The sequence below is a fragment of the Motacilla alba genome, chromosome 14, assembly GCF_015832195.1.
Source record: "Motacilla alba alba isolate MOTALB_02 chromosome 14, Motacilla_alba_V1.0_pri, whole genome shotgun sequence".
Classification (NCBI taxonomy): Eukaryota; Metazoa; Chordata; class Aves; order Passeriformes; family Motacillidae; genus Motacilla; species Motacilla alba.
Genome location: NC_052029.1, coordinates 10930347 through 10956766, shown reverse-complemented (window position 1 = coordinate 10956766; position 26420 = coordinate 10930347). Strand labels below are relative to the sequence as shown.

Here is a 26420-nt window from a genome sequence, read left to right as displayed (position 1 = left end):
CGTGTGGTGCTGGGGCAGGGGAGGGAGGTGGGGTTAAAAGCAAATGGAAACAAGGAGGTGCCAGCGCTGGCAGAGCCCCAGGGGTGTGGGACACCCTCAAAACCATCTGCCCCACCCTGGCACACAATGTGCATTATTTTAGCTATTATTTGTGTGTATGTGTGTGTTATAGTGCATATTCTGTGTATTTTCTCTGTAATAGCTCTTTATGTGTGCACACACACACACACACAAAGATGGCTGGTTCTTGGGAACAGAGAAATATGCCTTATGAAGGGGCTGTTGGCTATTCAGACAGCTATAAACTGCATAGTGGACAGGATTAATATATAAAATGTGTGTGTTCATATGCACACATTCATGTACAGATGTAGCACTCAGCCATTCAATTTACAAATATATAAGCTAAATGTATTTCACACCCCTGTTTATGTACAGACATTTTTATACTTTGTTTTCTAAAATGTGATTATATATTATATACACATGTGCATGCTTCATTAACATATAATTTATAAATATATTTATAAATTTAAGGTGTATATATTGCACATACATATATCTGCATGCACATGTGTATGCATAACTATAATTATATATTTAACTTATCTTTAAAGTCTTTGTAAGTGTATGTTATCCACACACTGTCATTCACACTTACCAACCCAGGCACAGCAGAAGCAGGGAGAGGACAGACAAGGCTCCTTGTTTGTGTTTATAGGTAGCTATAAAAATTGTTTTGTGTGCATGTATAATTAAGAATAATATTATAAATAATATGTAATACAAGTATATAATTATTATCTATACAAAAGGCTGTTTATATGTGTGTGTATATACATGTATTTTAAATTCCTAGGTATTTATTTATACACACACACACGTAAGTTCTGTATATACTGTTGTAATGATTGAATACACATGTTGTATATCCATGTGTAGTGCCCCAGCCCTGGAGCACTGCCCTCCTGTCAGGGCTGGGGTTTGGGGTCAGGGCACATGCAGAGCTCACAGTGGGGGCTGCTGGAGGCTGCAGACAGCTGAGGCAAAAACCTCTCATTGGGTCATACACACAGGACACAGCAGGGGACATGTGCTGGACGCCTGTGGACACCTCATGCTGCCTGAGAGGCACATTCCTGGCAGCCAAAAGCAAGGAAATGCTGTGGTTCTCAACCTCTGCTGGCATTCCAGATCATTTATTAAATCTCTACGGCACCAGCCCGGAGAGGGAGCTCTTCCCTTAACCTGCTGCACAGCAAAGCAAGCCCCGTCTGCTCCAGATATTCCAACACCCCAAGAGAATTACACCTTTACTGCACAGAGGTAAGTGCAGCACCGAGGGCTGGATGACCCACAGTGAAATGCAGAGTGAAAAAAATAGCAAAGAATGTAAAGCTCTGCTTGGGAAACTCTTAGAAAGCAGCAGTATCGCACATCCTGGTATAAAGTGTTTATTTGAGACTTCACAATTAACACAAAGTCTTCCTGTCAATGCCTTTTTTTTTTTTCATACAGTCAATAAATTTGTATTAATCCCTCCCCCATGCATGATTGCTGTTTATTAATCTAAGCCTTTTTATTTTCATCGTGAAAAAATAAAGCGTTTCCCCACCCTTTCACCTGTTCCCTGTACCAGACTGTGCTGCATTACAGAGGAGATGGAGAATGGCTATGCCTACTGCTGGGGGTGAAGTTACTCCATTATTTATTGATTTATTCTTTTTTTAACAGAAAGTGTTAAATGAATCAATCACCCAAGAAAAATAAATATATCATAAAGAACCAGAAGCTCTGCAGTATCCCTTTTCTTGCCATCCAGCCCAGTTCAAGCACGTACCCTGCCCACGGCAAACTGCTCTGCTCACAGCAACGCTGCTGCCTGCACGAACAGCTGGGAGCTTGCACTGGCAGAATCTCTTCTAAAGTACAGCCACAAGCCACAGGACGTATTTTAGATGCCAAATTTTTATACTTAGTCAAGAGAGATCCACCTAGAAGCCAATTACCTGCGTTCCACTGATGGGCTTTTACTCAAGAGCTATTCAACCTTGTGCTTTTCAGGAAGTATCGGCTAAAGACACGCGTGGGCTCAGCCAGAGCCTGGCCTTGGGGAGAGGGGCAGGCAGTATAAAGGGTGTGCATGTTACTCATGGCAGTGGAAGCAAGTTCTTGTATCAATGTCTCTTGGAGGTGCATCTCAAATTATGCTGCTTGGCTCGTCTCGCAGTACTTTTGGCACCAGCCTCGCAAATCAATTACTCAATTGCTCCCCCTGCCTTTCGAGATCTTCCTCGGAAGAGGGCAGGGGGCAAGGAGGCTTTCTCAGAACACAGATGGTATTGGGTAGGCCGTGAAGGACAAGCCCCATGTTTATGCTTTATTGAAAGACTGTGCAAAAGGGAATACTGCATCAGAAACCGCAGACTACGTTTAATCAGTCCCAGCCGCTGCATCGGAAACCCACTAACGACCGCTCCGATTGGTTCGTTTGGCTACTTTTTGTTGGTTTCTTTCTTTTTTTTTTTTACATAAATAATATAGACCGACAGTATAAACATTTCAGCAACCATTTCTAAAAGACCAGAGGAGCCCTTTTAGGAGCCAAGAAACAACTGCAGGATTCAAATTCCAAAAGTGTCTTTGGAGTCATCGAATCATCAGATTTACACGGCACCCAATGACAACAACATTCAGTCGAGCTCGATAGGACTGCTGTCTTCCTGACCATCTTCTGTGTCATCATCTTCCCCAGTTCCCATCAGACTGTTTAAAAGGTTTCCTAGAATAAAATACAGGACAGTCAAAATCACTCATTTTACATTCTCATCTCAAAAACTTTCAACTCATCTTCCATCCTGCTACAGTACAGATTTCTGTACCAAAAAAAAACCGCCAAGAGTTTTGAAGTAGAAGAGTCTCACCAAGACATTAGTAATCCCACACTGGTTTCCATTATGAATATTGATTTGGGAAGCTGTATACTCTTAGCTGTGAACTGATACTGTTCCTTCTTTAAGAATACACTTGAAAAACCCAAAGTCACACATATTTATGTGCTACAGTTGTCCCCTCAGAGGGAAAAAACCCCAACCAAAGGAGGAAAAACACACCTCCAGCAGTGAAACTCTCAAAAAGCAGGCACAGTCTGCATCATGCAGTAAAAAAATTGTCTGAAACTCAGAGGCATCAATTTAAAGATGCCTGAATTGCTGAAAAGCAAATTACAGATGGTAAAAACATGATGTTCATGTTTTTCATCAGGCTTTGAGTATCAGTGAGTTGACATTTGTAGGTAAAGCTTCAAAGTAACTTTACAAAGAAGCTTAGTTCTCAGGGAAAACATTAATTTTATGCACATTTTATTCAAGAGCCAGGAAATGAGGGCTCAATTTCTCTATTCCATTTCAGTGCTTGTAGAAGGGCAGTATTAATTACAGAACTTCCTCCTTGGACACATTCATGTTGTATCAGCACTGATTAGAGCTCTACCACAGCCCCATACGTGGTTTAAGAAAAATCAGTCACTGAACTCTGAGGAAATTAAGCTTCAACACCAGTAAGATGCTAATTTACATTAGGAAGCTATACCATAATGTCAGAAATTAACCATAAGAGTATTTTTACTGCTTCTCCCCTTCTCAATGATGAAAATTCTACAAGCTCCCCCAAACCACTTTCACATGCAACCCGTTCATCTTGTATTCTACAGCAGGGGCTGTTCCTACAGGCTATGAAAATAATTATAAATTGCCTAGAACAGATGATCTGTTTCCAACACAGGTGTTTTGTCCAGGTCACTGATCAAAGCCTGGAGGTACCTCCAAGCAGAGCTTACCTAGCAATCCCCCGTAGGACGAGGTCTGCTTGGGTGGAACTCCGAAGAAAAGCTGTCCTATTCTATCTAGGTACTGTAGGGACACAATGTGAAAAAAAAAGTCAATTATTTCATTTAAATGTGGAAATACTATGGCCAGAAGTCACCCAGGCAAGGTAAATCACCAGCTCTTATCTACAAAGCTGGAGACAATCAGCCATTATTTCACTTGTTCAGTGAGGTAAAGCCTGGTTATGAGTAACTCACCTCATTATACATGGGGTCTCTTTTCAGCGAAGGTTGATACTGTTCACACAATACTGTAAATACTGTTAGTTTTCCTCTAGAAAGGAAACAACCAAAAATGTAATCTCAGTTAACAACTGAAAAGGCAACCAAGAAGGACATGACAGAAATCAGACTGTACCCATCAACTGCCAACAACAGAAACCAGATGAAGTTTAGCAGTGGTTGCACAAAGGGCGGACCCTTCTCTATCGAAGGATGTTTCTGTGTGTATGTCGTAAAAACAACTGATGCGCTGGTCTTATTTTTTAAGCAGAGAAATCTGAAAAAGGAAAGAGAATGGGGCAAGTTAAAAACAAAGGGCAGAGAAATGGTTTCACCGCAGAGAAAGGGAAGCCAAAATCTACTTCACTTGTGCATAGAGGCCATGTCAGGTTAGAACTGATGGCAAAACTGTTAGAGATGCACATCTTTGGGGATGGTTCGGCCATCAGCTGAGGAAGGGGAAAATCACTACTAGAACACACTGTGGAATAGGCAGCTTGGGAGGGAAAATAGACATTAAATATTAATAGAATGAGTTTAACCAGGTTTAACCAGGATCTAAGCAGCTTGTACAGGATAGTTACTAAAAGAGAGCATCATTTTGCAAAATGTGGAAAGACTGGCTACCCTGTAATTCACATGAAAATGATATTGCATCTACTGGTCCAGGATTTACTATGCTGAGTTAAAAACTGAGTTAAAGACCCATTTATCCCCAAACACATCTCCTTTTAGTATGTATCTGTCAGTATTTGTTGACTCTGTCACTCTCTTCCACCTCAACATAATGTGGCATCAGGACCACTAACAGCTTGACACACGTGTCTAAAAATCTCATAATAAAGCTGTACTTCGAGCTCCCAAACCATTTGTCCCCAACAGATCGATCCCTCAAACAGATCAAATCCTTGTTCAGGTCCAGTTAATTTAACTGGCAATCTCTGCAAGTCCCATTGGCCTAACAGGCCTTTATCTGGGACAAATGCTGTCAGCAAGCACTAGGAAGGCTGCCACAAGCCATGTCATTTTTGATGGCAGGCTGGCCTCTAATTCTGCACCCTCACATGTGCAAGGGCTTGAGGCTGTTTTGCCTCACTGCTAGCAAGAAACTGCAATTATTTTCATTAGAGAATAAACTACCATGCAAGAGGATTTTAACACAGTATTTGACATATAAGCCAGTACAGGATGCAGTAGAAGCGCTGTATAAACACTGAAAAAATAATCTTTTAACTTCTTCACAGAATTTCTCCCCACAAAATTGTTTGCGTCCTGCACATATTGGATTTCCATAAAGGATTTGCTATTGCTCAAAATCACAGCAATCTATAGCAACCAGCTATGGAAAGCAGGACAAATCTGACATGACAGCTCACTGCTGCCAAGAGAGACAAACTTGCTGTCACCTCCTCCCTCTCCCCCAACACCTACTCTCTCCCTGACTCCCTGCCACACAGTCCTGTCTCCACCTCCTCCTCAGACTCCTCCATGAGCTGCCTTCCCTGCCTGAAGAAAGCCATCAGCTGATTAAACACAGTAAAAATTGGCTTTGTCAACCTTCACTCTACACGAGCTCTGCAAAAGCACACAATAGCTTGCATTCCCACCTCCTACAAAATTAAATGCCTAAAATGAGAGCCAGCAGCAACTCTGTCAAGGCAAGAACCATCAAGCTGCTGCTCCCAGACCAGGCTGACCATGACAAGTTGCCTCTTAGGACCTGAGTGAGAGCAAGTTCTGTGCTAAATACAGGGCCAGCTTGAGTCCAGTGTTTGTAAGAACATATAGATAAGCCCTAACTAGACATAAAATGGTGTTAATAAAGCTAAGAATTGTGCTTTCAGGGTTAAACAGATAACATTCGTTCTTCAGGCAATTAACATAATTTCAGGTCTTGACCTTAATACATTATTTTACTTTTTTTCTCCCCAGTCTGACAAATTTAACACATCGGTTTTCAGACAGTTTTCTCCTGTTGTTCTGGCCAGTTTCACAGTTTCTTTTGCAAAGGCTGTGTGGTTAAATTAGACTGGTCCCACACACAATGTCATCTCAGCAGAATGCTTCAGAAGAAGTTTAACACCTACTGTAGTACTGCCTGAGCTACAAACATGTCCACCTCACTGCGGTATCCGCGGGACGAGGAGTATTCCACCAGCATATTTGCACAGCCCTCACCATCTGTCGAGTGCAAGAAGTGATACCGAGATTCACTATAGTTTTGCTCTAGAAAAAGAAAAAGGAAAAGGCTTTTAAGAAACCAGTTCAGCGTACATAAATATAAAACCAAATTTATTAGGCTTGTACTTTATTAGCTGGTAAAAGGACAAGAGTTACGGGTGTGGTATATTAACAAGACAGCTAGTAAAAAGTCTGTAAGTTACAGATAATTTATAAAGGGAGATTATAATAATAAATTTTACTCTTAAGTACATTTGAACAACTGCTGTTAAATACAGTTTACTCAATTACAGCTACTGCTGGCTTGAACTTTGGTTGTATCATTTTGTCTAAGTGAATGCTGACACTTGATGTGCTATCACCAGTGTTTGGGACAGGAATCAAGAAATTCCATATTAGACCAACTGCACCAAGAAGTCAAACAGCACCTTCACCATCCTTCTTTCATTTCTTATTTTTAGCTTAGCCCACTCTTGCTACCAAAACTAAAATCACTTCCATATGCTGAACAGAACAGCAATTATACAGGAAAAATGGTGTAAGAATTGGCAATGATTTGTTAGAACCTGAAGCAAAGGATTGTGTAAAATCATGGCAATGGCAAAACTGGATATAGCTGCTAATATTTTGAATTTGAAAGCATTGTTTTAAAAATCTGAGCCTTTTGTGATGAAACTCAAAAAGCTACAGAATAAGAAAATGTAGGCATTTTGCTCTTCAAGAGAACAGTGAACAGGCAGCTACAAAACGGGGACTTTTACTTTCAGAATGCAACTGTTTCTTGTCCTAATTGTAGCAGCCTCTAACTTGAACGCTGCGAGAAGAATCCTCCTTTTCTGGCTGGCAGCAGCCATCAGGCTAACACAAATCCCAGGAGAGCAGCTAGGGAATTGCCTATGGCACACAGAGAGGCTGCAGCACTGACCAGTATTGGGTCAGGGTTGTTATATGAAACCACTGTCATCACTCGGCAGCTACTGAAAACTGTAAAATAAACAACCATCTTGCACAGTTATCCATGAGAAACCACAGAAAAAATGGCATGTATTCAACTGTTCTCAATCACCTTTGTTATGTTTTGAACACAAGACTGTAAATACTGGCTATCATCCACAAGTACAATAATTATTTAGAGCATTTTGTGTTTTTCTTACATCCCATTACAAGTGATAAAATGGCTCATAAATCATAGGCAACAGCATTCATTTTGAAATAACCCTGCTGGCCAACTTCTCGAAAAGCACTTAACTACAGTCCAAAGACTGTTTGGGATGCCAGGTGATGTTTTTCAATCTTTGTCATGTTTATCCAGGATTTAAAAACAAAAATACTTGCCAACAGAACATCTTTGCTCCCCGGCAATTTTTCTCCTAATGACACAATCAAACTAGCTCAATGTCTAAAGGATCAACCTGCCTTTTACAGAGAGCCTCACAGCAGTTGTTTTTTGGATTTTGTACTAATATAGGGCTACAGACCCATTTTTTTTTCTGTAACATTAGCAAGACATTATTGCAAAAATCAGATAATGGCAGAACTCAATCAATCATTTCCATCTCAGCTTCTTTAGATTATTCCCAAAGCAGATCTCTTATAACACCTTGCTTTCAACATTTTCAAAGGAAAACACAGAAAAGCCAGTTGATTTTTCTTACCTTTCCACAGGGTAATAGCTAGTAACTGGTGTAGTTTTGGATGTCCAAGTTTTCCTGATCCCCCACTGGACCATTTTAGTGCTCTGGATACAAAAGCCACTCTTTCAGGAGAATTTGGATCCATTAAACTAAACAATTTAGCCAAGTTTTCTAGAAGCAATAAGATTGAAAAATATTTAGCATTAAGAAAAACAAGATGATCTGCTGCTTCTAATGCAGCTCTAAGATCCATCTTTAGGACAGGCAGCAGTGTTAGTTCCAAGCATGCTCACAGATTCATCAGGAACCCGCAATTCTTTAACAAAGTTTCCCCCAGACCATTCCTATGGGGAAGGTAACCCTTAGCCATGTTGGGAATGCATCCAAAAAGGATTGCAGCTTTCAAGATTATTAACAAGTCATTGTGAAGGGAAAGCACGACTAAATGCCACCAAGCCAAGAGCAGAGGTCACCTCACCTAAGAGGTCTTCTGCTACTTTTGCATCCGACTTCTCCAAAGACTCCAAAACCAGCATGGACAGATCAGCAGCACTGTTTTGCTACAAAACAGACACAGACTGGCAGTGATGAATGTATCAGGGCACAAAAAGAAACATCAACCAGAATTTTGGCAGCAGCAGGTTTAATGCTTTTATCAACAGCTAGGGCACAGTATCAAGTCTCAGCCTTCCTGATAAAAAAATTATAGTAATTTGATGGCATCAAAGAGAAGCCTCCAGGAAAGCAGAACACAGGCATTGTCTGGAGCTCACAAACACTACTGCTGCATGTTCCAGCTTGGCATAATCCTTCTTTGTGGAGAAAGGCTCAACAAAGAGATAAAACAAAAGATTACAAAGCAATTACCCCAAACATTTACCACTGGGAACTCACCATTCATTTCTCAAAGTCTTGGGAGTAACAATTCCCTGCCCTCAAGCCACACTCACAAAAGCAGTGCCTTACCTGGTTATGACTGAAGAACAGCAAAGCCCCTGAATACATTAGTTCTCTTGCTTCTGCGTGTTTTCCTTGTGACATATACCTGAAAAAAATACCAAAGCCATGACAAAAATTACCACTAAGTAAGTTGTGTATGTTTAAAGTTATTTATCTTTAAAGGATTAAAAGATGGCTAAAATTTAAAATCGTGACAATAAGAGATTTATTTTTAAATCAGGTTAGTTTCAATAATGGTGTAGCTTGAACTGCAAGTTGCAATTAGTTTTCTGCTCCAGACCTGATGGAATAAAACGAAGAATATAAGAATGAAAATGGAGAGAGCTACAAATACGTTTGGGGCTGGAACAAGAAAAGGGAATGAACCCAAGACTTCAACTGAGCAAAAGATGCCAATGTCCTGAGCCTCTTCCAAAGCCATCCCAGTGAAACTACTTCTGGAATACCTCCTGGAGAGGTCACTGACCTTCCCACTGGTCCAAGTCTCTGTGACCACTACAACTCTGCCAGGGGACATCAGCCTGTCCTAGCCCTCTGCTCAACCAAAGGAGCCCATCTCTCATGGGTTTGAGAGTAAGAGAAGCACAGCCAGCAAGATTCACCATGCAGCACTTCAAAAGAAACAAAATACAATGCTTCAAAACACACCTTCCACCTTTCTCACTAAAGAGTTAATGAAGAAATAAAGAATTAAAGAATTTGCTCCCAATGGTTACCTCAGGACCTCTTACCCCAGAGCTGTGATTGCAGCCTCCTGCACATCATCACTGTCAGTAGCTACAGCTCATGGAGAGTCCCAGCTCTAGCTTATAACCACAGCATTTCCCAGAAAAGCAGTTTAGGTGTGGCAGAGTTTCCAAATCCCATTTCTCTCAACTGCTGCTCAAAAAGTCCATGCTCTCAGTAGCTGATTTGCTCGTATCACAGCGGTGTCAGCTCTACCCTGCTGCCCTGGCACCTGCACTTTGGTTTGTGCCCTGTGACACACCTGGGCTGTGCCCGTGTCACCCCTTTCTGTTCCTGGGGCTCAGGGCAGCCCCTCTGCTCCTGAAGCCCCAGGGCCCCTCAGGCTGTTCCAAAGCCCAAGAGTGCCCCTGGGATAACAGAGGGGTTGGTGGCTCTGGGGGTGGTGGGACAGCAGCACAGCGTGGCCACGGGGGTCACACCAACCAAAGGGACAACCAGAGCATCCCAAACCTCTTGCGCTGTGCCCCAGACTCCTGTCACAGGTGTCTCCTCTGGGGACAGGCCATACACACAGACCACAAACAAGGAGGAGACTCTCCTCCCATGTGCTCTGAGATACACCAAGGTCTTTTACCCAAACCAGAGCTGAAATAATGGAAGGCACAATGGCAGTGTTTTGGAATAATTCTCAACAACTCGGGTTTGCAATCACCATGGTACATGTGAGTCAAATGAATCTGTAGCTCCAACGTTTTTATAGTTGGGCTCCCATCCAGGTCTCCCTCCAGGAGCTGGGCTCAGCATGGATCCACTTCCACAAATTCTACTTTCAATAGATTCACAACGCTGTATGGAAGCCCCTGAGAATTATTACAGATGATACTAAAAGCTGCTCAAAACAATTTTACCATATAAAATACATTTTAAAGAGCTGAGGTTTTTCAAAGAACTTTTATCAGAAAACTTGTTTAATAAAGTGATGACATTTCTCTAAATGGTATTTAAAACAAGAGAAGTCCTGCAACACATTATTTACACCAGAAAAATGATCTACAAGTATCAGTGAAATCGAAATGGATGTGACAAGGATATCACACTGTGAGGAGTGACTCAGTTACCAAATTATGAAGAGAGAAGAGCTCAGCCCGGCCAGCCTGGGGAGTACCAAACACCACCAGCTCAGGTGTGTCCAGGGGAGCTCAGGGTTAGGCAGGAACAGCAGTTTTCCACCTGCTCCCTGGATCACAGAGGGATAGTAACTCTGCAGGAGGCAGGCTTATGGTAATCTTTCCTCCTCCACTTCTTCCCCTCCTCCACCCTAAAATACAGCTCAGTGCATGAAACTGAGTCAGGATTTCAAGCTTACCCTCTGACAGATGAGACAAATGTTTTACAGGCCTGTGTGCTTAAAAGGAATAAGCACTGGCTAACCCAACCACAGTTCCAGAGCTTAGGTCATCCCAATCAGCATTAATGTGTCTGAAAAAATGCTGATTTTTATCACGTTTTACAGAGGATTGACAAGACTACCCAGCCATGCAAATGTCACCCTTTCATTTAACTGAACACATCCTTTCACTTGTATTTAAAATGGAAAAGGCAGGATCTTTGATTCCAGATTAATTCAGGGAGGCTTCAGTATGTGAGTTAATACATCCAGAAGACTGGAGGAGATGTGACCTCCTGAGCCAAGACTTCTCACACCACTGCAGACAGCACATCACATAATCCCTACTATAAAATAGGCCAGGCTTTGTCTTAAATTTAGATTTATTCTCAAATACAATTTAAGTCTTAAGGCCTGGATGGTGGCTGGCTGATCCCATCAGAGGGGTTATGGAAGAACAAAGTGATTTAATGTGATGGTGCTGGGACACAGGGCAGGGCAGGGCAGGCTGGCTGATGGATGCTGGGAGCACAAGCAGGATTATGCACCAAGGACTTTCCTCCCCACTCTCTTCCATGACTGCTATTTTTCTGTGCTCACTCATCAGCCTGCTCTCATCCTAACACAGATGAGGGCTGAGGACAGGGGACACAGGACAGGGAGGGTGGTGTCCAGTTCTGGAGCTCTCACTTCAAGAAAAACACTGAGAGGCTGGAATGTGTCCAGAGCAAGGCAACGGAGCTGGGGAAGGGTTCAGAGCATGAGTCTGATGAGGAGCAGCTGAGGGAGCTGGGGGAACTCAGCTGGGACAAAAGGAGGCTCAGGGGGAACCCTTCTCTCTACAACATCTGAAGGGAGGTTGGAGGCAGGTGCTCCTCTGCCAGGCAGCCAGTGACAGGATGACAGGAAATGGCTTTAACAGGAGGTTCAGGCCAGACACTGGGAGAATTTTTTTCACAGAAGGGGTGGTCAAGCATTGGAACTGGGCCCAGAGGTGGTGGAGTCACGTTCCCTAGGAGGGTTCAAGAAACAGCCAGATGTGGCACTCAGTGCCACTGTCCCGTTGACAGGTGATGAAAGCCAAAGCTGGACCTGATGACATCAGACGTCTTTTCCAACCTAACTAATTCTGTGAAGCCAAATTTCCATCCTGTCCTCTCCCAGCAGAACCACAAGTAAACCAAGCTGGGACCAGCTGAGGAAGCCCCTAGAACAATCACCTTCTTCTGTGCTCCTGCAAGCAAGAGTCCCCATGTTAAAATCTGATGAGAGAAAGGGTGACCCCTGCAAGCTGCAGTGGACCTGAAAAATGAAGTCTAAAAATGCTTTGCAATAAAAACCATTTCCTTCTGACAAAAGAGGCAGTAGTAGCATTTCGGAATAAAAGCCCAGGCCTGCTCTACTTAGTCACTGTCACGTACACAAACACTGCACCAAGTGGAATTTACTCCAAAAGAGCTCCTCCGAGGAGGCGATTCTGGCCACCCTGAGAGCTGCCCCTTTCCGACCGCGGCTCCAGGGTGACCGTGCCGTGAAACAAAGTAACCCCGAGTCCGGGAGGAGCAACAACCAACCTTCAAACCCTGCAGCCGTCCCCGCGCGGCCACCTGACATTTACAGGGAGCTGGCGGAGCAGCGGCCGTGCAGCGCTCGGCTCCAGGGTGGCCCCGGGACACGGGGCGAGCCCGGACCCGAGCGCCAGGGGACGCCCGGGGAGACACCCCCAGCCCATCCCGCTGGCCGGGGGGCCTCACGCGGCCTCCCCGGAACGTGGGGCACCGAGCGGCGCTGGGGGACGGGGGCCGAGACTCCGCTCTGCCCGTGACCTCAGGGCAGCGTGACGCAACAGCCCCGGCGCGTCACCGGGCAGTGCCCGGGCCGGCGGGGCGCGGACCGGGCGGGGATCGGGGTTAGCCTCCAAAAGCCGGCGAGCAGCGCTCCCCCGCCGCCCCGAGGCGCTGACCGAGCCGGGGGGGGAGGGCGGTGACGCGGCCGGGCCGGGCCCAGCCTGAGGCCGCCGCTCCCCGGCCCGGCCCGGGCCCCGCTTCTTGGGCCGGCGCCGCGCGCCCGCCCCACCCCGCCCCCCGGCGGGCCAATCAGAGAGCGGGGAGCGGAGATGGACAGGCGCGGCGGCCAATGGGAAGCGGCCGTGGGCGCGGCGGGCGGCAGCGGAGGAGAGTGCGTGGGAAGGCTCTGGAAGGCCGGGCGGGGGAGGGGCGGCGCGGCGGGCCCGGCGCGGCCCTACCTGAAGAACAGCGTCCGGTACATCTGGTGCGCCTCGTAGTAGTCGCCCTTCTCGACGCTGGCGCGCAGCTTGCCCTCCACGCGCTGCACGCCGCCGCGGTTCCTGCCGCCGCCGCCTTTCGCGGCTTCCTGCTCCGCCGCCATGATCGCCGCCGCCATCAGCGCGGAGGACGGGGAGGGGAGGCGGCAGCCAGGCGCATGCGCACGCAGCGCCGGCGCCCCGCTGCCCGGCTTCCGCCCGCTCGGACGGCGGCCCGCGAGGCTCAGCCCGCGCGGCTGCGCGCGGCGTCCCGAGCGGTAACGGCGGCTGAGAACGGCGTGAGGGGAACCCCGGGCCTGGAGCCACAAGAGCGCAGGAAACCGCAGGATAGCTTAAAAAAGGAATAAAAATCAAGGAACGGCTGATGGAGCGCGGGCAATCAGCCGGGCTGAGGAGCGCTGTGGCTCAGGGATCGAGGCAAGGCTGAGGACACAGGAGTTAAAGCAACCCCGCACTCTGCGCGCAGCTGGAAGCGATCCAGCGCCCACACAAATGTGCTTTTCCCGGCCCACCTGCTTCCTGCTGCCCACCAGCCGCACGCTGCTGCTCCCGGGCCTGCCCCGCACAGCTTTGTGCCCCTGGCCCTTATAAAAGCCTCAGTGAAATCCCCTCACCCCCACCCCAGCTTGGGGCAATTGTGAAATCACCATCTTTCCTCACTTATTTAAGCAGCTGATTAAAAAAAAAAAAAAAAAAAAAAAAAAGAGAAAAGAGGCTTTATTTCTTGTTTCAAGTATTACATGCACTTTCAAAAATTAAAACTCTTTATTTAAACATCTCAATAGCATCTTGTCAGTTTGGAGGCAGCAAAGAATAACAGACATTTTGAAAAGCATTTACAAAAATACATTGCACAAAGTCCTATCTTGCTTTTTTAAAAATAAGTTAGTGTTATTCAAAATATTCCCCCCCAGCTACCTAATTTCAATTTATACAGGATAATTCTAATTTTAAATATGTAACCTATAATATGAAAACACCTGTACATGTGTCATCTACTCCTCTGCGTAGGCCATAGGTTCCGTCTCTAGGTCGAGTGAAAAACAGTTCTTCACATGGAGACTTTTTGTATTTCAAACATTCGAGGACTGTTGTGCAACATACATAACTCAATTCAGAAAACCAGTCAGCAGGTCCATGTGTAACAGTTCTGTGTAACTACAAAATGCACTAGAACAGCAAGATAAAAATTCTGCAAACAAGTGGGTTTCAGGAATCTTTTCCAAAAAGGATCTTCAAAGCAGCAAGGCTAAGGGGGGCAATAAGCAGTTTCACCTTGTTCTATGTGAAAATGTTGTTTCCAAGAGCAACTCTACTCATCTGGTACCCGACTAAGGCTTGTGGGGAGGATCAGGAATGCCCGTGTTTGCACACAGCAGCGCTGAGCTCGAGTCCCTCTGGTAAATGTGACGCAGCGAGAATTACTTCAGGCTTGTTTTCCACACACCAAATTCTCACAGTACAAATGGAGAATAGCAATCAACCAGTCTAAGGAAATCTTGTCCCACTTTGGACAAGCTAAGGTAGTGCAACTGCTGTACAGCAGTGTTTACTGAGCAACTCAGCAGGCTTATCAGCTCCGAGCCAGTCGGTCAGTACATCAAGGTCGATTTGGGATTGACACTAAAAAAAGAACAAACTGGCCAAGTTGCCATGGTAAAAACCCTTAAAATAACTTCAGTTACTTAAAGTTATCCCTGACTTTTAGAGCAATTCGCGGCCACAAATTACAGTAAAGCATTCTCAGTCGCTGGTGTTTAAACTGGTTTTGGTTGTGTTAGCTTTCCCTGACAGTAGTATTTATTATATTCAACATGTAGCAAAGAAGCCCTTTTGGATCCACCAAAAAGGTTAAAACCAACTGTCAACTGAAGGACACCTTTAGCCACAGTCAGTGTTCAAAATGTACCACAGTTTTTGGCTTATGGTGCCAAGCTAGCAAAAGTATGCAGTTAAGTCCTGGATTAAAAAAGAACAGATTCCTAGTTGCAGAAAGTGTGGTTTATTCTTTTTAAAAAACCTATACATTCATTTGTAATAAAACGTGTGTCACCTGTTTGCCAACTGGGCTTTATGAACCAGAGCTGTTTGCATGCATTATTTCTCTCAGCATGGACACAGAAATATGAAGCGAACTGGCAATTACAAGCTGAGCCTTAGAGCAAATAAAGATTGGGGTTTATACATTTCTGCTGACAGTCTTCTGCCTTTATCAGAGGATCAATAGTTCTGCAGCGTGCATCTTGCATCCTCGTCCTTTACAGATTCCAGTGTTGTAGGCTTCCCAGTATATACAGATTAGGAACAAAATGTACAAAGCAGCCACCCCCAGCTGTAGTGTGGATTACTCGGCAGGTTTCCCGTGCACTCTGAACCGATAAAGGCAGGTGTACTCTGCATGGCCCCAGTTAGAGAATATCCTCAGCTCCACTATTTGGAATGCATCTTCATTTTTCTCCTGGAGAAGGAAAAAGCAAACACACAAACCGGTGTCAGGGTTCTGGCATAAACAGCTGCAACTGAAGCTTTCTTAGTTATTAATGACTGTTGGTACTTGCAGGAACCTAAGCTATGCCTTGGGAATTTTCTGTTCCTTTGAACAGAACCTTCCCTGCCTTACAATCATTAGTGAGTCTGAAGCAGCATGGAGCAGACTCCTCCCATGTTTAGCAACTTTCCCCCATTTGTATACACATAGGAACAAGCTTTCCTCCCCTCTCATCTGTTTAGGCCATAGGTGTGAGGCAGATGTAGATACTTTCTACCTCAGCTTCTACAGTGCCCACACGAGAACAAGGCTTTTCCTTCACTGCTCATTGCACACAAGTGTAGAAAAAAAAAGCAGCTTTCTCCTGACGCTTTAAATCTTACAATCCAGACTTACCATCACTGGAAACATCTGCAGTGGTTCTCCATCTTGATCATAGACATACTCTCCTAGAAGCTTGCCTTCTTCTTGATATTCATCATCCAGACCCTGTAACAACAGCATGAAGATTTTTGCTTCCATCAAATTTCCAATCAAACCCAAACTAGAAGCATGCCTACACAGAGTATCAAGAGACAGCACCTGAAGGTCTATAAAACCAGGATCACAATGTTTCCCGTGTAATTTAAAGCTCAAGCACAGCTCTGTATTCCAGTTTCCTGCCCTGTAAATAGTTGTGCTGTTTACATGTTTTCATGGTCAAACCCTTTAATTTTCATGTCTAAACTCTTATCACAGTGTATAATATAAACTGCTCAGGACATACAGTGAGAGAACATCAAGGTTGAAGTCAAGATTCAGATGCTTGCAGGTGACTGTTTCAGCATTTAGAAAAATCTGACAAGAAGTTCTCAGATATCAAAACTGCTCTCTGATATACCATGTGGTCTGTTCTGTTCTGAAATCCTGCCTACACAACTGTGGTGCTGGGTAAAGTGAACTAAAAAAATTATTTGAAGCACATCACAGATAAGGTGCAGAGACAAAATGGGAGGGATAGTGGGTGGAGAGAGGAAGAATGGGAAGGAGGATGAAACAGTGTATGAAAAAACTAGATCAAATAAAAAAACATTATCTCCCTCCAAAAGTGTTTACTACTGTATAGAGCAAGAGTAAAGAAACAGCGCACCCAAAATTAGTTGCAACACTTATTCATAATCTCAAAGCTCACAAATAAAAGCAATTTTTAAGAGCAATGAGTGAAACAGTTTATCATCTTCTTAGCTGTCCTTCCTCAAGTTACTCTTCTCCAAGGCATGTAACACAAATACTCTGTGTACAAACATCAACTTAAATTCAGAGACAGACTTACATATACTGCAAAATTCCTAGGAGCACTGGTGATATTTCCTGTTGGTGACAGAGTTTTTGGTATGTGTTCCAATGTGAAGGCAGTTGGATAGATCTTCATGGAAAGTCTCACCACAAGATAGCCCTGTGATCCTTTGAAAGCCCAGCAGTTCCCTGGATACATGTCCGGCTGCACAGCAGGAAGGTGGAGAGAACAAGATGGCACACAACAATAAAAATAATGTTGCAGTGTTTTCTAGTTTATTGTAATAAAGAGTTGTAATAAGTTCTGAGTTCTTAGGGACAGTCTTAAACAGTAAAGTGCAGAAATAATCTCATTGGTAGAACTCTTCAGGAAGGCAGCACACCAAGCTGAGCTACCAGTGGTGTTTTGAAGACCTGCCTCAAGATTAGTTCTCAACAGGAACAATTCTCAACAGGAACCCTCCCAGCCATCCCACTTTGCATAAGCCCAGTGCACCACCCAAGCTCCCCGTGACTGTCAGTTTTGCTAGACTAGGACTTCTGCCAGAAGAATCCCACTCTTGGGAACATAGCTCCAAGTACCTGTGCCCCAATATACTACAGGGATACACCCAGCACCCAAAGAGCCACCCAAACCACTCCACACAAAATAACATTGCTACATTTGTTTACTTGGCCTTTAATTACCTGAATCACCACTCTGGGAGACTGAGAGAAGTACCACAGAGGAATTCCAAAGAGGCTAATTAATGCTGTCTTGGTCTCATAGGTTTCAGAACAGCGAGTACTCAGAATGCTGCCACCTCAAAAAAGACAGATCAGGTTAGCAGAAATACAAGTTTTCAAGAAGGAATGAGTAATTAAGGCAGAGATTTATATAAAGCTTAATGAATACCAGATTAAAGATATTGTTAAGATCTAATAATTTTCTGTGGATGCAATGCTTCTATCACATACAATGTTATTTTAAGAATAGGTTAAAGGTTTTTCGTTTCTTTCTTTTCCAGTTGTAGACATATTGAGAACTATTCTATTCATGTCTATGCACACCTAGGCTGATGTACAGGCCTGTAAACACCATCACAGATTTGCAATGATCTGATGGTCAGGCAACACACAAAAATGCTCTATTAAGCTTTGCTCTTCATTTTACTATTTCTAGTAAATACTACTAAAAGCATGAATAGTAAAATGGTGCTTCCTCTACTACTTACCTCCAGATTCCAAGGCGAAATCCACCATCCCAGTCTTGTCTTGAGAGTAGAGTTTCAGTGCATTATTTACAATAATCTGTGCTTGCTGGAGGTGTACACATACAAGAGAATGAAAGGAAAATATATTTTAATGAGATCAAGCAATAAAATAATTGATATTTACATATCTGTGAAGTTGCAAGCATCTTTTTGAGATGCTGTACTTCATCACAAGTCCTTGAAAGCCTTTGTCAAGACAGAGGCCACTTTTAATGCATGGTTGTCTGTCTTAAAATACAAGTTCATACTGCATCTTGACTGCTGGGGGTTTTTTTGTTTGTTTGTTTGGTTTTTTTTTTAAATCTGCATTTCTTCTTCCAAGACTGTGAGCTGCAGTTCTTTGGTGTACTTGTTTCTTGGGAATTCAATTTTCAAGACAGCACACTTGAAAAAAACACAAGTGGTGACAACAGGCAACAATCAGTGCTACAAAAATACACTCGATAAAGCATTTTCTGCACTTCTCCTCATTTCAGCTGATGTTCCTGACATCTCCTAAAATCATTAACATTTAGATGACAGTCATGCTCCACAAAATGCCCACGAAAGAACTCTTTCCAGTTTTAGTTGAACTTTAGAGGCCTTAAAAGTCACTCACCGCTTCTGTGATTCCAGAAATCCCTGCATTAGTCACAGCATTTGTAACTACTTCAGATGTCACTTTCTGGTTTGTTACAGACATATGGAGAGTAATATTTTTGAGGATCTGCAATTCAAGATCCCGCAGCAAAGTCTGTAGATCACTTTTGCTCACAAAATTGGAGGTAAGCCACTGGAGAAGCGATTCAGGCAAGTCTTCTTGTTGATCACCAAAAAGCATTAGCTTGACAGATTCCTTGACCTGGGCATCTACCTAGTAGAAGCCATTAATAATTATAATTATTAGTTTTTATAAATATGTATAAAATATACAACATAGCTAGACCTTTATCACAAGACATTATTTAAGTTGATAATCCCATCTCAGTATTGTATTTTGTTCGCTACATTCCAGTCAGACCTTTTAAAAAGCTCCAAAAGAACTTATGCAGGATTTTTTAGAAATAACACTCAGATAACAAACTTAACTTGCTTGTACATGAGTTTCTTTTCTGTATTTCCGCAGGTTAGCAAAATACATCAACAAAGTTCTGTGCAAAGAACTGCTACTATGTCATAACTTCCAAGCAAACCCCTGCCATTGTGGAAAACAAGCAATAAACTCCTCTCTAGTGATGTGTCATGCACTGATGGAAAAAGTCACAGTAACCCTATATACAACACTTATTTAAGATTAATGCTACCCCCATGTTACTGGCTGCAGTGTATTTCAAGAAACTTAAGAGAACAAAACCAAGTAATATCACATTTTACTGGGACAATTAGAGAAGTTGCAGAACCTACTTTTTCATGAATGACATCCATTTTCTCACAACTCGTCTTCACACTTTCCCCAGATAACAGCTCCGATTTCATAGAAGCCAGCTCTAGTTCTAAGTTTTTAATTTTGGACATAAGTAGACTGTATTGATCATCATCTCTGACAAAACAAGGAGTCAATTATTAGGAAAGAGTAGTTGGAATCATTCCATCAAATTCCAAAGGTGTGAGTATATACTTGTCTAATACAAAGTGCTCTCTCAGTTCAATTGTTCACCACAACACACACAGTGAACTTGCACTTGTAACATATTGTTACTTAAGGCATTCTTAGAATTAATATATTCAAAGCAAAGTATTTTGAAGTAAAGGAAAAATCCAGCAGTGATGACTTCAGATTATTACCAGACTAACAAGTTAATAACTCAAACATATACAGATTTGGGGGAATTTAAGGGCTTCTGGCAAACCAGTCAAACTTTGTGTGAGCTTGCCACTGGTCAGAGTGAGTCTCAGGCTGCCTCAACTCAAACCAGAGTAACTCCAGAGGCAGTGTTGAGTTACAAACAGCAACTCATACATGACCAATATAGATCAGTGTCCAGTGAATGCTATGGAAAAAGATCTCAACTATTGTTCTAAAGCCATTTTACATTTAATTCTAATTTAAATGGCAATTCAGTAAATAAGCAAAAAAACAAGAGACACAAATTAGAATTGGTACAGTTCAAGAATTTAAATACAAAGCCCATCAAAAGCAGTCACTATATGTTTCACTAAGTGATCTGAAGGAAAACTAATGCATTTATAAGAGGATGAGAAGTCCCTAATTCTCCTAAACTATATAAATAGCTTTCTCTAATGAAAGTGTAGTTGTAGGGTTGACTCCACACTGGAGTAGGGTCCTGTGCTGCTGTTCAGCACCAGAGTTGAAATCCAAGACAAGACAGAAGTGCTCTTGCTGACAATAGAACCTTGCAGGGTCAGCTAACTGACACAAGATAAGGATCACTGACAGTTGGCATCAGGAGTGAAAAAGAAAAATGTATTTGAAAAGTGCTTATACCTTACTGATTTTGATTTAGCTAGGTCGAACTCCTTCTGGATGTCCTAAAAAATACAAAAGTTAAATTTTAACATATACAAAGAAATTCAAGTGAAAGAAAGAGGAGAAAGAAAGTTATACGAAAATAAATTTTAGCACCACCTGTATGGGACTGTGCACACAATTATGTTTGTGCCCCTGTATAACAAGGTTTCATTCCAAATAGAACCTGCCTCAATGGTCAAGGGAATAATTTTTAAACTTGGAATGCAACCCTCCCAAGAAGGGGGAACCAAAATACAAACAAGTTTTGAGACTTAGGGAACTGTAATAGCCAGAGTAAAGGAAACTGCTGTTTGCAACAGCAAATAAAAATGTCAGTATGTTTTATCAACAGGTTACAATTAAAACAAGTCAGCAAAGCTCACTACCAATACCTTGGATTCAGCTGAGAGTTTTTTAAGAAGTTCTTCCAGTGTCTGGATGCGCAACTCGTGCTCTTTATGTAAAGCCAGAAAATCGGTCTTAAAAACAGAGAAGAAAAAGAGGGTGTATTTTATTTTGGAGTACAAATACCATAATTGATATTTTCTGTGAAGTGCACTTTTCATTCCATTCTGTGAACGTTTGAGTGATTTATCCTGCAGGTAGAGTGAGAAATTACAGAATCTGCAATAAATACAGAAGTCTGATTTAGCTGCAGTAGGGGTTATATACAGGGAAGTTTACCACAAAATCCCTGCTTTGTCACTAGTCCTTCTTATAGTCTTCTTTATCTGTATAGAAACAGGATAAATCCAGCAGCTTTTCAGCAATGCAGGAATCTACTTTAGGTCACCTGTCTGGAACTAATCCTTTGTCACCAATAACAAAGGAGGAACAAATGCCCACAACTCCTCCCTGGCCCTTACTACCTATTGGTTATTTCTAGAGCAGAAAATGAATCCTCCAGTCAAATTGCTCACAATCTGCATTTATGAAACAGAACAATCTCTATCAGGAAACATCAATAACTGACTGTCTTACCTTTTCCTCCAATTTCATATCTTTAAGATATTGACTCATCACATTTTTTATTAAATTCAATGTTTCACTTCTGTCACTCATCGTGGCAACCTGATCTTGAAGATTCTGGAGTAGGCTCATCACTTTGCTGTATTCTTTGTTTCGATCATGGCATCTGTCAGACACGAAGGCCATTTGCTTTTCCAGCTCACTTATACGACCAAAGTCAAAGATATTTACGGTATCCTAAAATATAAAGGTAATGCTTTAATATATAAAAATTGACTTATTTACATCATTCTTCTGCAACAAGTAGTTATTGCAAAATATTGAAGATAAGGGAGTTAAGAGATCTTTAAATATATGCAAGTTCTTCCCCAGACTGTTTTCCCTTACCTTTGGAGGTTGCACAAAATGAAAAGAATCATCTTGTGGTTCAGGAACAGGAACAGAATCATCTGTTCTCTGTATTCTGCCAATTCTTGTCCAGTTCAATGGAGGTAATAATGAAATGAAGCCATTAAGCCCCCAGAACCACAGACCTAGAACAGAAACACAAAGCAATGAGTGTTCAAAAGAATTCTCTCTTCCAACTGCTTATACCTACAAATGGTCTTTTGAAGGACACAGCTACCTTCAATTTGCAAGGCAGATGCCACACAAGGGACACTGCTCCAGCCTAAACAAACATCACCACAAGCCAGCTTTAAAATTTTTAAATCAAGCACTCAAGAATATTAGGGAACATCCATCAGTCCCACTCACACAGCTGTGAGGCAGGCAACTTGCACTTATATATATATCATGGTACAAGCCTAGACTCATACTACTGCTTCCCAGGCACCTTGGTCACCTTGGCTGATTAAAACAGGTCATGTTTTCTGAAGACAGATGTAAATGCTGCTCTTTAACTCCATGGAAAATAAGTTGCATGATACACTTACTACACATCACATTGCATAAGAGCTAGTAAAAGTTGGAAGAAACTTAGGCTTCTGTGGAAATAAAATGGCATTTCACAAGATTACACTTATTTTGGCAATATCTTAGTGGGAAGTAGCAGCATTTTCTACACAGGGTAAATTCTTTCCTTGTCCACCCTTATACAGAGGACTTTGAATCCCCACTGCAATTTTCCAAGAAGCTTCATCTTCTCCACAAAATAGCTGCAAGTTTTTAAGACTCGCAAAGACATGAAACTGCTTTTCAGAAATGGCCCAGCACTTCTGGCAAATACTTCAAATTTGTTTCATTTCAGTTGACAGCTGGCTGGAACACTGTCTACTAACCACTCTAAAGTCAGCAGTATCTTAAGAAACTAAAGCAGGGTCCAGAGCAAAGGAGAGACTTTGGATGAGTTTGTAAAAACTTAACCACACTTCTATGGAGACTGACAAAGCAATCAGTACTCAGCCTACTCTTTCAATGCTACTCCTATGAAGGGAGGTAAAGAAAAAAGGACTTCAGTGCATTTACTTACTCAGCCACTTTTTCTAAAGAGCTCCATGCAATTAAATTGAGGATATTGCTTTTGTGACAAGGATGAAAGCTTGCTGACTTGTCAGTACTCTGGAAGCCCAAATTACTGCCCTGTTCACAAACAAACTTGCTCTTTTTCAGTTCTGCATCTTCTTCATAAATCAACTCAAAATGCTATTTTGGAGCAGCTGTGGTACACACACTGATTTGTGTTTTAAGTGAACAACTGACATACCTAGTAGAAACAGGAGTGGGATAAGAAACAGTAACCACCTGTAGTTCTTTGGAAGGCATCTAGAGAAAAGAGAAGACAGTTTACAAGAAAGAACATATTTACCATAATTGATTGATTAATATTATAACTGAGTAAATAACTTGCTCACAAAACAATTATTTCAAAGGATACACACCTTCTTACAAGAAACACCTTGAGCAAAGACATCAGAGTAACAAGTTGATACCACCCAGTTCTAAGCAACCTGAACATGCCAGAAGCTGCCCTCCCTAGAAGACAAAAGGTGGGAGTGTGAAATGTAATTACTGCAGCACATGTTCAAAGAAACCAAGCAGAGGGACATGCAGCTGTGGCCAACAATGCTTTGCAGAGTGGAGAAATGCATGAATAAGGCAATGCATGCAGCTTACTGACAGCTAGGTACAAGTATGACAGTATTGTAACAACAGCTACTCAACAGGGTCAACAGCCATGCAAAGAGATGAAATGCTCATTTGTTATGACAATGCTACCTCACTGGAAATTCAGTATAAATGTCTGAGCACAACTTATCACACACTGGAGACCTCACTATGCTCCAGGATACACACAGATTAGCAGCAGCAGTTTTTGGTAAGAGGAATACCAATATAGCAATTGACTGCCAAACCAAACACACCACCCCATTATTCTTGACACCCCATATTCACACACTCATTCCCCTCTGGTTAGTCTCCTGTAATGCCTGTGAACAGAAACACACCCTCTCAAGCATATTTTGGTCAATAAAGTAGCAACATGCATTTCAAGACACAAAAAGCTACAGCATAAGCACAGCTGAATTAGTGTAAGCCCCTGCAGTCCCCTCATTTGCCAAAGGAACAGGCAATGCACACACACACAGATTAGAATAGTAACCTGGAGAGAGAACGGCCAGCCAAAGTAGGGACAACACCTTCTGCGACACAAGCCATCCCGTGGCTCCCGCTGTTCGCAACACGTGAAGCACAAAGTAACCTGGATTATAACAAATGAACTCCATGTGGTAACACACACAAAGGAGCTGGAGGTTCTCTTCAGCACACGCAGTGAAACAGACTCAGTCCCCTGCCCATCACATGTTCTGCAGATTTTTAAACAGTACCTTTCAGTAATCTCAAACTTGGTTCTTCACTACTTTAAAGCAAAGCAAGCCACTAATAAATATGAAGTCAAGTAAAACCAAGGCAGTTTAGAAACTGAATTCTTATGGACAGAGATAAACAGACTGAACACCACCTGTGCAGTTAGAATATCACTTCTCCAAAATCCAAGTTTACATTTTGTAACATGTTTGTCTAACAACGCCATGCAAAGTGTAGCAGAGAATAGCAAGAGTACTACCACAAAAACAAGCTTTAAGCACATCATTACTTTAAAAGCACCTTATTTGCTCAAAATTATACATCAAGTTCATTATCTGGGTTACTGAGCAGAAGCAAGAACAATTAAAAATTTGAAATTCCAGTGATTTCTAAGAAATATTGATAAATAATAGAAAGTACTCCCACTTAAAAGTTGCAAGCAGTAAATTTACATTAAGCTGAGTGTTCCCAAGGATGTTCAGTAGGACAGTTCTGTATCTCTTAAAGAGAACAAAACTACCACCAACCTCCCCATCCAATGCACTGTAATAAAATGCTGTAACTTAAAGCCTGCTGAGGCCAACAAATACTATGTCCAAGACTAGGACCAATCTTTCTACAGAACAAACTACACCATATATGTTTAGAAAATAATCCTACATGCTTAGATTAGCAGATATGTCTGGGTTAATCTGAGGGATCATAGATATACCAACCCAATGTTTTGCAAATCATTTAGGTGACTGAAGTGTCTCAAATCATTTTCCTTTGCTGAATAAAGAGCACTCAACAGATCCTTGATGCCTCTGTCATTCAAGCTAGGGAACGCTCATCTCACAGGGTAGATTCTATCCCTATATAAGATTCCTGTAAAAATTGACTATCACTAGAACAAAAATAAAATGTTAAAACCCCTTTATTCAAATAATCTGCATACCAGTATCTCATACCTTGCTTTCATTTAAAGTCAGCTTTCCAACCTAGCAAGCATACAGATCTCCCCAAAGTGCAATAATTTAATCTGACTTGTGCCCACTAACATACAAGGCGCACATTACCCTGTACCTTGTTTTCACTAACAGGTAAGCAGCCTGCCAAGCTTGTACAAAATCAGAGCAAGAATTCAGACAGAAGAGGTGTTAGGGAAGTTAGTTATCTAGGCACTTTACATTTCTACCCTACTTTGATAGATGAAGGAAGGAAAAAAAGCCCAAACACAAAACATGTGTGATTAACATTGTGAGATTGCAATGCAAAATAAAAGCAAACAAAAATGTCCAAGTCAACCTGCAGAAGAAAAGGTGTGCCAAATGGTCCTTGCTACCCTTTTAGCCCATGAGGACTGCATGTGGTCTGTGGTGTACATTTCAAGATGTTTCTTCCCTTTACAGTCATCACCTGTTGGTTGTGGTAACAGTTGATTAATGGGATAAAGCCAGGATCAAGTCAAGATCTGTTACAAGATAACTTGAACAAGTCTATCTCACAACATCAGTTATCAACCCAAAAACTGCTAAGCAAACTTCAGGCAAGGAAACTTGCTGGGGGAAATACTACATACAGTACACCAGGGGATCACCATCCCCCCCCACACTTAAGTTGCAAACCAAATATTTACTTTGTAGCTTCTACAGTGTCAGGGGCTGCCTGACACTACTACTACAGCAACCACCTGGTGCAGAGCCCAGCACTGAGACTGCATCAATCACTATACTTACATATTGATTCCTCACTCACACCAAGGTGACGATCTTCTCTGTAGAACTCCTTTACATTCATGCTTCCACAGTAGTCTGAGTGAGCTGCAACACATCCAAAAAGCACACACAGATTCTAATTATCAAATTCAAAGCCTTTCATAGACACAGATTTTAGCTAAACTGGTTTGGTTCACTAATTAAGTCAGAATACTCTAAGGAAACCTGAAAAATGATAGA

General features: G+C 42.4%; 2 protein-coding genes across 11 annotated transcripts in view; both read right to left on the bottom strand.

The window, feature by feature from the left end:
- Nucleotides 1-1438: 1438 nt before the first annotated feature.
- Nucleotides 1439-13895, bottom strand: GET4 (guided entry of tail-anchored proteins factor 4). 2 transcript variants are annotated; one of them, XM_038151195.1, is made up of 9 exons: nt 13203-13895; nt 8890-8968; nt 8402-8483; nt 7945-8094; nt 6196-6334; nt 4245-4385; nt 4085-4160; nt 3839-3911; nt 1439-2782 (listed from the first exon to the last, which is right to left on the bottom strand). In XM_038151195.1, exons 1-9 carry the CDS (start codon nt 13358-13360, stop codon nt 2694-2696), a joined length of 987 nt encoding a protein of 328 aa, XP_038007123.1. In that variant the 5' UTR covers nt 13361-13895; the 3' UTR covers nt 1439-2693. The 2 variants fall into 2 exon arrangements, with proteins under 2 accessions (XP_038007123.1, XP_038007124.1); XM_038151196.1 differs by lacking the exon at nt 13203-13895 and adding an exon at nt 12532-13008.
- A 73-nt stretch (nt 13896-13968) lies between these two features.
- The window catches only part of SUN1 (Sad1 and UNC84 domain containing 1), a 33277-nt gene continuing 20825 nt past the window's right edge, over nt 13969-26420 (bottom strand). For 7 of the 9 annotated variants that reach the window (XM_038150944.1, XM_038150942.1, XM_038150949.1 and 4 more), the window contains 16 exons: nt 26202-26285; nt 25771-25881; nt 24278-24376; nt 23556-23649; nt 23381-23439; nt 22063-22208; nt 21688-21912; nt 21099-21185; nt 20683-20726; nt 19641-19776; nt 18856-19110; nt 18219-18303; nt 17692-17807; nt 17042-17209; nt 16126-16218; nt 13969-15699 (listed from right to left, as the gene is read on the bottom strand). In XM_038150944.1, the coding sequence (XP_038006872.1) occupies nt 15586-15699; nt 16126-16218; nt 17042-17209; nt 17692-17807; nt 18219-18303; nt 18856-19110; nt 19641-19776; nt 20683-20726; nt 21099-21185; nt 21688-21912; nt 22063-22208; nt 23381-23439; nt 23556-23649; nt 24278-24376; nt 25771-25881; nt 26202-26285 (1916 nt within the window). In that variant the 3' untranslated portion in view covers nt 13969-15585. The remainder of the gene's footprint in view (nt 15700-16125; nt 16219-17041; nt 17210-17691; nt 17808-18218; nt 18304-18855; nt 19111-19640; nt 19777-20682; nt 20727-21098; nt 21186-21687; nt 21913-22062; nt 22209-23380; nt 23440-23555; nt 23650-24277; nt 24377-25770; nt 25882-26201; nt 26286-26420) is intronic. The other 2 variants (XM_038150947.1, XM_038150951.1) reach the window with 1 other exon arrangement.

Excerpts from the sequence above, each read along its gene's own strand:
- GET4 (XM_038151195.1), bottom strand. The coding sequence starts at position 13,360 with ATGGCGGCGGCGATCATGGCGGCGGAGCAGGAAGCCGCGAAAGGCGGC. Across the intron at positions 6,335-7,944 it reads AGCTATTACCCTGTGGAAAG|AGCAAAACTATAGTGAATCT; the intron begins GTAAGAAAAATC and ends TTCTTTTTCTAG. Across the intron at positions 2,783-3,838 it reads GTCCTACGGGGGATTGCTAG|GAAACCTTTTAAACAGTCTG; the intron begins GTAAGCTCTGCT and ends ATTTTATTCTAG.